This window comes from Dermochelys coriacea, chromosome 6, assembly GCF_009764565.3.
Source record: "Dermochelys coriacea isolate rDerCor1 chromosome 6, rDerCor1.pri.v4, whole genome shotgun sequence".
Classification (NCBI taxonomy): domain Eukaryota; kingdom Metazoa; phylum Chordata; order Testudines; family Dermochelyidae; genus Dermochelys; species Dermochelys coriacea.
In genome coordinates, this window is record NC_050073.1 from 58,123,591 (window position 1) to 58,135,623 (window position 12,033).

At 39.3% G+C, this 12,033-nt stretch overlaps 1 protein-coding gene across 9 annotated transcripts in view; it reads left to right on the forward strand.

Annotated features, from left to right (window-relative positions):
* The window catches only part of PALS1 (protein associated with LIN7 1, MAGUK family member), a 157,909-nt gene that overhangs the window by 106,563 nt on the left and 39,313 nt on the right, over positions 1-12,033 (forward strand). For all 9 annotated transcript variants that reach the window (XM_043517395.1, XM_038405030.2, XM_038405028.1 and 6 more), the window contains 4 exons: positions 1,097-1,174; positions 4,021-4,167; positions 4,994-5,155; positions 9,199-9,276. In XM_043517395.1, the coding sequence (XP_043373330.1) occupies positions 1,097-1,174; positions 4,021-4,167; positions 4,994-5,155; positions 9,199-9,276 (465 nt within the window). The remainder of the gene's footprint in view (positions 1-1,096; positions 1,175-4,020; positions 4,168-4,993; positions 5,156-9,198; positions 9,277-12,033) is intronic.

Below are 12,033 nucleotides of genomic sequence, written 5' to 3' on the forward strand. Positions count from 1 at the left end.
AGTGCTTCTGGGTATCAGACCCTCTACCACCACTCTCTGATAAGTCATCAGCAAGAGTGGAGGATGAAAGAATATCCTAAAAGTTGAAAGAGAGCAGTCTCTTGATCCTAAAAAGGGGGAAGGCTCTTGTAATGACATTTCAGTCACTTTCGCCTGACTTTCCAAGGTCATCAGTGCTTCTGAACCCATATATTATTTTCTCAGAGGAGGATGAGACTAGGAATAAGGGCCATGGATGGAACCCCCTTCAGCCTCCTCACCAGATAAGGGCGTCCTTTCTGCTTTGTCTTTCCCTCTGAGCGATGGCAGGTCAGGACCTGGTAGTCAGGATGGCATGAGATTTACATCTTCTTTTGACAGCTTTCCCAAGTAAATCTTGTAAGCTTTTTGACATCCTGAGTTGCAGAAGAAAAGGGCATCCCTCCCTGTCAACAGGGATTTTTCAGAGCCAGACAAGGAAGCCTGATGAATCTGTCAGGGTCTGAGGGAAGGTTTTGACATGGTCTGTTGAAACCCTGCATCAAAATCATTGTTTTTTTGCTGCCGGTGGAAACGGCAATTTGAATAAAGTGAGACCATATTCCAATCCTAGGAAAAAGAAGTCTAAGCAGTTTAATACATTAATAATCTGGAATTATCTGTAATCTGAGTCACCCAGATGACATTTTAGAAATGTCTGTAATGGTATGCTGTTTGGTAAATAGGCTACCTTTTGTGGGGATGTGTTCATTTATTGTTTTTTAATGACTGCCCTCCTTTTACAGATCTTAATCTTTTATTCATTCCCTATGTAGCCTAGTCCATCAGTAGTCTCTGCTCATGTCACTCTAATGTACTGGATAACAGCCTAGATAGAGAAGCACAGTTCTGATTTGACACATTAGAATAGTTCATGTATTCGGATTGCATAAATGTCTTATTTCTTAAGGGTTTTTTATAAATATATTGAGGCAGAGTAATAAATATACAGATTTGCTTTGTTTCTCTCAGTAAAATAGCTAGTTACATTTAGTTTTTTTTTTCTTCAAGATACCTTTAGTCAGAGCTAAATTAGCCAACTGTACAAAGCAGATTGTCACTGTTTGGTCTCTTTTAGGTACAGTGTGTTTTGAAACCCAGTCACCAGAAAGATGGGCAGGAGCTTAGCGCTTTGCTGAATGCCCCTCACATTCAGGTAAAACTAGACAAAGCTGGTACTGTGCAATCTAGACTATGTAGATTTTAAAAATGTTTTTATATATTTTTATATATTTTATTTCTTGCAAATAAATTATTTCTTGCACCTTAAAAACACCGGTTTGAAACTTTTTTCTTGAGGCTAAAAACTGAGTGTTCTTCATATATATGGAAAATCTCCACATGATTGAAAAATGAAACTTAATGTGTTTCACGGGGGACAAAATTGTAACTTCCTGCTACTAATGAAATTTACTATTGAAATGCACACTTAGAGTTCAGTGCCAGCCACCAGTCTTCAGGTGTACTTAGTTGCATACCTATGTTCAATGTTTATGCACAAGGCAGAAGATTGACTTTAAACATAACCATTGGAAGTGTGAAGCTGCACTAGGTGCATGGGTATATAATACAGTATTTTCTTCTGCATTGTTGCCCGAAAACTCAATCGGAATTGGGGCTCCATGGTGCTAGGCACTGTATAAACACATAGGAAGGCAGACTTTTGCCCCATACAGCTTACTATCTAAACAAGGGAAGGGAAAAAAGTGCGGCATACAAAGTGAACAGGGAGATAAAGGCTTATGGGGGAGGGAGAGTGAGACTGACAACAGAGGACCTGTGATAGGAAATAGCTAAGATAAGTTAAGAACAAACAGTCATTCATCAAATGCCTGATAATGACCAGAGTTCAGATGGATTTAAAAAGGGGGGGGGGCAGGTGGTTTGCTGCTATTGGTGGCGTTGAGGTGCTGTGGAAGTATTAACTGGATGGGGGGCCTTGGCTGAGTGTAATCATGCCCTGCTGCTTCTGGCTGTTTTGGGGGAATATTTGCTGTTCCTTTTGGGCTGATGCTGGAGCTTGGAGGCTCTGGAGTGGGGTCGTCTTATTGGGAAAGTATTCTTTTTCCTTCCCAACTCTTCCACCCCTCCCCGTTTAATAAAAAAAAAAAAAAAAAGTGTTCTGGGAGCGTGGAGGAGTCTGAAACCATAGGTATAAATTCCAGCATATATCACTACTGTACAAACAAGAATTGACAACTAGTGAAATTTACAGTTGTCGGTTACAGAAGTATGTGATTAATGTGCATTGCTTGCAACTTATAAGTAAAATAGATTCTACTACATTTCTTGGCAAAGACTTAATAGCAGAGTGCTACAGTGTGGTCCCTTTTTACTAAAACTTCATTATATTTTAAAAAAAATTATAGTATACCCTGTTTACTCTGACAAGCTGCACTTAAATTTTGTGGCAGAGTCAACTAATTTCTGCAGTGCTTTAATGGAAATAATCAAAATACAGTGACAGCTTCAAATATTAAAACTGGAGGTTTTGTATTTAATTATATATGAAAAAGAATATAAGCAGTACAACAGCCCCTGTTTCTTAAACTGATTTTGTCATTAGATTTTGTTATCAGCGTATGTTCAGTAAGCTACAGATTGACAAGGTTGTTATCTTTAGGTTTCAGAGTTAACGTGTGAAGTAAAATGGGGTATTGAGACCCCTCAGAGCCATTGATTCAGACTAGTGAATGGCAAACTCAGGAGGACAACACTAGATTAGTTTACATTCACTTCATGTTTTCCAGGTTATCGTTACAATCGTCTCTCAAAACTGGGTGACTGAGCAACAAAATGGCAGATGAAATTCAATGTAGATAAATGCAAAGTAATGCACACTGGAAAACATCATCCCAACTATACATATAAATTTAGCTGTTACCACGCAAAAAAGAGATCTTGTAGTCATCATGGATAGTTCTCTGAAAACATCCACTCAGTGTGCAGTGGCAGCTAAAAAAAAGCTAACAATGTTGGGAATTATTAGGAAAGGGATCAATAATAAGACAGAAAATACCGTATTGCCTCTATATAAATCCATGGTATGCCCACATCTTGAATACTGTGTGCAGATGTGGTCGGCCCATCTCAAAAAAAGATATATTGGAAAAGGTTCAGAAAAGGCCAACAAAAATGATTAGGGGTATGGAACAGCTTCCGTCTGAGGAGAGATTAATAAAACTGGGACTTTACAGCTTGGAAAAGAGACAACTGGTGGGTTATGATAGAGGTCTATAAAACCATGGCAGGTATGGAGAAAGTAAATAAGGAAGTGTTGTTTACTCCTCATAACACAAGAACTAAAAATAAGTCACCAAATAAAAGTAATAGTCAGCAGATTTAAAACAAACAAAAAGGAAGTATTTCTTCACACAATGCACGGTCAACCTGTGGAATTCTTTGCCCGAAGTCACGTGAAGGCCAAGATTTTAACAGGGTTGAAAAAAGAGCTAGATAAGTTCATGGAGGATAGGTCCATCAATGGCTATTAGCCAGGATGGGCAGGGATGCAAAACCATGCTCTTAAGTGACCATAGCCTATGTCTTCCAGAAGTTGGGAATGGGCAACAGGACATGAATCACTGTTCTGTTCGTTCCCTCTGAAGCATCTGGCATTGGCCACTGTCAGAAGACAGGATACCGGGCTAGATGGACCATTGGTCTGACCCAGTATGGCCCTTCTTATGTTCTTAATCATAAGGACTAGAATATTAGCTTTTTAAAAACTAAGATTCTGAAGTACACTTTCGCAGCAAGGGTGAATTCTGCAGCTGTGGAATATATCTGGCTCTCACTGAATTAGTATAATTAAAACGTAATCATGCTATTGTGATAGAGATCTTTAGGATTTTTTAATTTGTTTACTAGATAATTTGCACAATTCTCTAACTTGCAATGGATATCCTAGTTAGTACAAATTAGTGCATTTCTGTTGTGCTTCATGTAGGTATGAAAGGCATAATTTTCTTAAACTGCATTGTCTGTTTTGTTTAACACTAGGCACTTTTATTAGCTCATGATAAGGTTGCAGAGCAAGAAATGCAGCCAGAGCCAGTGACAAATGAAAAGGTTTATGAGAACTTTGGCCTGTATGGAGGGGAGACAGTTAAAATAGTTCGCATTGAGAAGGCTCGAGATATTCCATTGGTAAGTATTGTTACTCTGACAGCAGATCCCTTGCTCTGGAAGAAAATGAGGCTAGAACTGTCCAATTTACTTTTATTCTTCCAGACTCCCTTGTGGGGGAAGTTGTCCTAATAGTAGTGTTGAAACCCGCCCCTCCCCTTTTTTTTTTCTTTTTTTTATTATTATTATTGAGAGAGAGGTGTTCTCTTTATAGGTGAAGTAGGGGACACAATTTTTTTTTTTCCTTTTGCAGGTCGTTATTTTGTTTTGGAATTTATCATGGGTATGCAGTGTAAACTTTGAGAGCTAATAGTAATTTTGGTTCATGATATAAAAAATGTTTATGGCTGATGCATATTTCTTATACTGAGGGTATATTAATTTATTCTAATACTGAAACCTAAGTTGCTGCCATTTAGAGCAAAATCAGTAGTACATCTGTTGAAAAGTCAATGGGTTTGAAAGAAGGCCTTCCTAAAGAAGGCAGTATCTCAGGGTTTGCTGAAACTGAGTTTTAATCCTTGCTGCGCCAACAACTGCATTTTTTATCTTTCTCATGTTCTGTTTTTCATGTTCTACATAAACATATTTGGAAAAAAGTTGTTTAAAACATTTCTGTCATAATGTACAACTCAAATTTAATCACTGTTGAGCAGATTAGAAGTTCCTGTTTCTGCTTTAAGAACTGAAAATCTATTTTTAAGTCAAAGCTTTGGATGTGTTCATCTAAGTTTGTTTTTCATTTGTAGTATATGAAATTTTATCCACTGGTTTAAAATATATGCAGTATATATCCACGAGTTTCATATTTGTTTTACATTCAGAATATCTATTTGCAATTGTATAGGGTGCTACAGTGCGCAATGAAATGGATTCTGTCATCATTAGTCGAATAGTGAAAGGGGGTGCTGCAGAGAAGAGTGGGTTATTGCATGAAGGCGATGAAGTTCTGGAAATTAATGGCATTGAGATTCGTGGAAAAGATGTTAATGAAGTTTTTGACTTGTTGGTAAGTGGTTCCTTCTTTCCCTGCCCTCCCGAGGAATATTTGCTGTCTGACCTTTTCAAGTTGCCACTCCTTTGTTTAAAAAAAAAAAAAAAAAAAAAAAAAAGTTGGATCCAAACATCATAATTATAATTTTAATTAGTTGTTAACTTTAAGAAATGTATTTTGTTTTTGATAATGTTGTTAGACCTAGAGAATTTTTTCACATCTGGTCTTTTGGCAAGTCTGACAAAGCATTGTTTTAAGAGGTATGAAAATAGTTGTCTGAAGAAAGTAGTCCTTCAAATTCTCCAGATCTCGATGGTCATCTTCATTAGATTTCTATTCTCAGAAGTCCAAGCACTCAGTAAACCAGGCTCACCTACATCAGAGGAGTCTGTGGTCTTTCTCTTCAGCATTACCCACTTCAGCCTCAAATGGTTCTGCCTCTAAGCAGCAAATTTGAAGGGGTATGATAGCATGCCATATTAGACCTGATTAAGACCAGTCTTTTGTGTCCGTCCGTCCGTCCGTCCTTCCTTCCTTCCTTCCTTCCTTCCTTCAAGGATCATTTTGTTTCAATTTTTGTCAGCAATGATATTTCTAATTTCTTTGTCACAGTAATCTCAGAAGTGTGTTGTAATGATGTGAGAAAATTCAATAGATCAATTAGATGGAAGTGTGATTTTTTTAAGCTGATTGGTATCCTCTTAACTTCATTCAAGGTGGCAAAAATGTTCAGTATCACTTTTATTAATATGGCAGCTGAAAATATTTTTGAAACTGGAGGATAATCACATTAGTAACTTGGGATAAATTAAAAGTCCACTTGGAAATTATTTGCATACTGACACAGAAGCCGATCAAATGTGCCCCTCTCAGCCACTCACTAGACTGCTGTGAAGGGACCCAAAACCATGGTCCCAGGTGCTTTAAGCCTTTGGAGCCTGAATGAATCCCAGTCATGCCCCAGTGTGTGGGGTCCTTAGGCACATTCCAGAGCACAGATCTTCTGTCTGGTACCCCCTTCTGAAAGCTGGAACCTATTGTCTAGCTGCCTATCCCCCTGAACAAATATAGTGGCCCATCAGATTATCCTGAAACTTAAATACACCCTCTCCTAGATTCCCACCAAATATTTGAAGCCTTCTGAGTTGGGTTACTGTTTACTCTGTCAGGGGCCCTGTGTTAGGTGCAGTTTCCTTACCATCCCAGGGCATCATTTGAGCAGGGTTCAGAACTATCAAATCCATCTGCTGCAGGGCATTCCTTGGGTTCCTGAAACATGGATGGATACTTCCTGATCTCACCTCCTCTGACCTTGATCCAACTGTTCTTTTTCTTCCTCCTGCTCCAACTTCCCGTGTATTTCAAAGGAACATCATTAACATTAAATATTCACCATTGTCCCTGGTCTGGGGAAGACATGGCACAATCTTACCAGTTCATGGTAGATACACATACAGAGGTTTTCCTTGATGCAGCAATTTAATGATATATTTCATAAGATGTATAGACAAAACTCCAAAATCATCACACCTGCCAGTATCAGAGTGAAGGATTCTAGCTTCCCCTACAAGAGAAGACTGCTTCAGTTATAGTTGGAGCTGGTAACTGTCTGTAGTTACAATGGACGCTGTTAGTCAATCTTAAGTCCCTGTTATAACTTGCTTATAACTTAGTCAAACTTTAACTGTTTAGGCTGTAACTTTCAGCCTGAATCTTGTCTGCCTCTACCTGAATCTTTTTTTCCGAAAGTTTCAGCTAAAACTGTTCAGCTCTTTGAGAGAGAATTTAGGGAAGAGTACATTTGTCCAAGTTTAAAAAAAATCTTACAACCATTTGATTCAAAATATCTTAGACATCCATACTTTTGTAGCAGGGACTTGAAATTTGTTGGGGTTGGGGCTAAAACTAGGGATGTCATTTGCCCTCCCTGCAAAATCTGTCCAAATTTAGCCAAGTTATGAGCCTCTGAAAAATCAGTTTGTATGTGCTTAATAGAGGTTTATAAGATTTTGGCAGTATTGTGTTCTGAAGATTGTCTGCAAAGAACTTACTCCAGGGGTGGGCAAACTTTCTGGCCTGAGGGCCACATCTGGGGGAAATTCCATGCAGGGCCATGAATGTAGGCCTGGGGGAGGGAGTGCAGGGTGTGGGAAGGGCTGCGGTATGCAGGAATGGGCTCAGGGCAAGGGGTTGGGGCGCAGGAGGGGTGTGGGGTGTACAAGGGGGCTCAGGGCAGGGGTTTGGGGTGCAGGAGGGGTGCGGGGTACGGCAGGGGGTCGGGGTGCAGGAAAGGGTGCGAGAGGGGGCTGGGGTGTGGGCTCCGGCCCAGCGCCACTTACCTGGAGCGGCTCCGAGGTGGCAGCGGCATGCAGCAGAGCTAAGACAGGCTCCCCACCTGCCCTGGTCCCACGCTGCACTGCTCCCGGAGATAGCTGGCACCACATCCCTGCGACCCCTGGAGGAGGGGGGCAGAGGGCTCCGTGCACTGCCCTTGCCTTCGGGTACCTCCCCCCGAAGCTCCCTTTGGCCGCGGTTCCCCGTTCCTGGCCAATGAGAGCTGCGGGGCAGGCGGTGCCTGCGGGGGAGGGCAATGCACGAAGCCCTCTGCCATCCCTCCCCCAGGAGCCGCAGGGACTTGGTGCCATCTGCTTACAGCCGCAGCGTGGAGCGGCAATCCTGCATGCTGGATCCAAAGCCCTGATGGGCGGGATCCAGTCCAATGGCCATAGTTTGCCCCCCCTGACTTACTCCATACTGACATAGCTCCTACCAGGTAGAATCATATAATGGAAGATTGAATGTAGTATTGTGTAACTAAAGACTATATAGTATTGTTGCGCACACACACACACAAGGAGCTCAAGTTAGGGTTTTATGGGCAACCTTAATGCTAGGATTTCTTAACTTTTGAGTGCTTGACTTCGCAATCTTTTAACATAGTTTTATGTATAATAATTTTCTGGTGTTTTTAACTCTAAAATGCTTCACAATCATTCAGCAGCTAATCCATGCAACAGAAGATAAATTTGTTATCCTCATTTTACAAAAGGCCATACAACAAATCAATGTAATTTAGGATAGAATTCAGGAATTCCTGGCTCTAAGTCCCATGGAAGGGTCAGCTGATCTCTTTCTGTATAAATGAGCTGTATACACTCCATGCACTGCTTTCATAAGACTTGATTGTGCAAACATAATTGAGTGTAGTGCTTGCTACACCGTGTAAATCGGGTCCTAAGAACCCCATTGTGCAATCATTTACACACGCACTTTATTTTAAGCACTGTGAGTTGACGTGTCAGTCAGGAGAACTATGTGGTGTGTAAATTGAAGTGTATGTGTAAGTCTTTACAGGATTGGGATCTTAAGTATGTGAGCTCTTTAGGGCAAGGACTTCGTTGACTTTCTTTATAGGACTGAGCACAATATCTGTGGTTAACAATTAAATATTTTAGCTGTTAGTGATATAATTTCTATGGATGATGGTTTTGTGCCTTGACATGTGAGGAAAATACTGTAAATTTGTTTATGTACATTTTGGTAATGTTTCAGTATAAGCAAGCACTCTCTTTCCACTTGAGTAAAAACACTGTTTTATAAATAAAAGAAATTTGAGTTCACCATGAACATTTTCATCTTTGTTTTAGCTTCTATATTTTCTATATTTTCCAGTATTGACTGACTTATTAACAACTCAGAAGAGAGTGGCAGAATTGTAATCCTTGTAGTTCTCTAATTTCCCCATCTTTTCTCAATAAAGTTGTATAGAAAAAATAATTTGTACAACCAAGCTTTCTAGACTTCCATCATCTGGAGATCAGCATCAAGCTCTTTAGTCTTTCCTACTGTGTCACTTTTCTGTAGGAATGTATGTATATTGGGATTATTATAAATCTTAACCCACATAGTGATATAATGATGCATTTGATTATAGGGCCTGGATTTTCTTGGAATTGGTATTGCATTTTGAAAACAGTAAATGTTGTTTATTGGAATCCCTAATTCAAATAGTCAGGTATTTATGCTGTAGGTTACTGGAATCTTGTTTTTTGTTACAGGCTGACATGCATGGCACTCTGACATTTGTGCTGATACCCAGTCAACAGAGCAAGCCTCCTCCTGCCAAGGAGACAGTTGTGAGTGAAATTTATGTTAATCTTACAACCATTGTTTTTCACCCAATGCTTACAGAGGTCTTTTGTGGGTCATTTTACAGGATGAAACAAAAGAAATTGATTTAGACCTCAAAGATTTGAGTAACACTGCTGAAAATAATCCACAGATGACTTCCTAGAGCAGTGGTTCTCAAGCAGGGGTCCGTGTACCCCTGCAGGTACACAGAGATCTTGCAAGGAGTACATCAACTCATCTAGATATTTGCCTAGTTTTATAACAGGCTTCATAAAAAGCACTAGCAAAGTCAGTACTAACTAAAATTTCATATAGACAAAATGAGAAAGTAAGTAATATTTCAGTAAGTAAGTGCACTGTGACACTTTTTTGTATTTTTGTCTGATTTTGTAAGCAAGTAGTTTTTGAGTGAGGTGAAACTTGGGGGTACGCAAGACAAATCAGACTCCTGAAAAGTTGTCTGGAAAGGTTGAGAACCATTGGCCTTGGCAATTCCACCAAAATGTGATCATTTGTTCTCAGTTTATGGCCTTGTCTGTGCTTGCAGCGATGTGTAGAGTACATGTAACTACACACCACAGTGAAAGACTTTAGTGGGGGGAGACAGTGTAGTCTTTCATTGAGGCAGCGAAAGGCTCCAGCAGCTCCCTGTTGCTGGAGTCTTTTACTGCAACAGGAGGCAGCAGGACCCTACACTGCTAAAAATAGTGTAGACATGGGAGGCCCTGCTTGGGCATGTAGAGAGCTATGCAGGCTATATACGCTAGAGTTCTGGCATGTCTGTACTTTACTCACATAAACAGTGTCTCACCATCTACACTGCTGTTTATACCTGTACTAGATGGGCATCCAGTGTCTATACTCTACATGCTGCTGCTACAAATGTTGACCTACCCTATATAGCATTGCTTACTGTCAGTCACTAACCATGTACAAGTAAGAAATGCTAAATCTAGAGCTGTTTGCACTTCTGAAATGTTCTGAAGTTCTATTTTTTTTTCTTTTGAGAATATCCATTTCTCCATTACAGATAGGGGGTGGAATTAAAAAGTGGTGGGTTGTGCCTTAACTTGCAAAACTTATCTGGAAAAAAAGCAGTAAATTGAAGATCTTTCTAAAATGTCTGTCTCTAGCTAACAGTATCTTGAGTTATCTTTAACTTTGGACTACAGTAGCTTACGTAAAGCGTTATGCAACATTTATTCAAAGATGAACAAAACCTTTAAATTGCAATAACATGGTGGGAGGACTGATAAGCAAGCATCACTTATAATGAAACCTCATCTATAATTCAGTAAAAATGGGTTTCAGAGTAGCAGCCGTGTTAGTCTGTATCTGCAAAAAGAAAAGGAGTACTTGTGGCACCTTAGAGACTAACTAACAAATTTATTTGAGCATAAGCTTTCGTGAGTTACAGCTCACTTCATCAGATGCAGTGAGCTGTAGCTCATGAAAGCTTATGCTCAGATAAATTTGTTAGTCTCTAAGGTGCCACAAGTACTCCTTTTCTTTCAGTAAAAATGAAATCTCTGTTATCTTTTTAATGCATTCCTATGGAGTTGTACTACTTTTATAATGAAACACAGATCTAGATACAAGGAATTTTGGTCATCTGATGCTGACCAATCAGAATAGTTAATACTGCATTCACTACTCTTTATGTGCCTGTAGGTTTTTTGCTGTCATTGGATGTCAGTAAAAGTAACCTGAGACCTATAATTATCTCCTTAATCCAGTTTAAATGTCCAAAATATTAGAAAAACATCTTTCTGGGGGCTGAGCAGAAAAATGACAAAAAATAAAAAGGTGGTGGTGGTGTTTTTTTTTTTTTAAAGATCAAAGAGAGCTTGTGAAATCATAAATAAATGATTAATAATCTGTAAATTTGGCACTGATGTGACCACTACTGGACTACTGTGTCCACAAATCAAGAAGGATGTCGATAAACGGGAGAGGGTTCAGACAAGAGCCACAAGAATTACTAAAAGATTGGAAAACATGCTATACATTGATAGTGAGAGACTCAGTGAGCTCAATCTATTTAGCTTTACAAAGATAAAGTTAAGGGGTGACTTAATCATATGTTATAAGTACCAGGAGGGGAACAAAAATTGGATAGTGGGCTGTTCAATCTAGCAGCGAAAAGTATAGTAAGACACAAAGGCTAGAAGTTTAGGCTAGATAAATTCAGACAGGAAACAAGGTTAAAAAAAAAAAAAAAAAAAACACTTATCAACCATTGGCACAATTTACCAAGGATTGTGGTGGATTCTCCATCACTGGCAATTTTTAAATCAAGTTGGATGTTTTTCAAAAAGGAATTAATTCACAGAAGTCCTATGGCCTGTGGTATGCAGGAAACTAGATCACAGTGGTCCCTTCTGGCTTTATAATTTATAATCTGTCAATTTGTTTCTTACATATAGCCACCATTATGTGGAAAACTGTAATTCAGACAGTAATAAAACTCTGCTACTAATGAAGTGATCTCTTCCCCAGAAACATTATTTGACTATAAGCAAGTTCCACAGCACATACAATACTGCCTCTTAGGATTTTCTTTACCTTCATAAAAATAGACAATTGACTGCATTTTCACATTCTGTAAAAGAAGTGTGTGTTCTCAGTTCTCCTCACCAACCTTTTCAGCGTGTATGAAACTGTGTGTATTCTGTGACTATAATTCCTATTTAAATTATTACATAGTGAAAAACAGTTGTATAATGGAAGATGGATGCTGCAGTGTGAAGTGAGATGTTTTG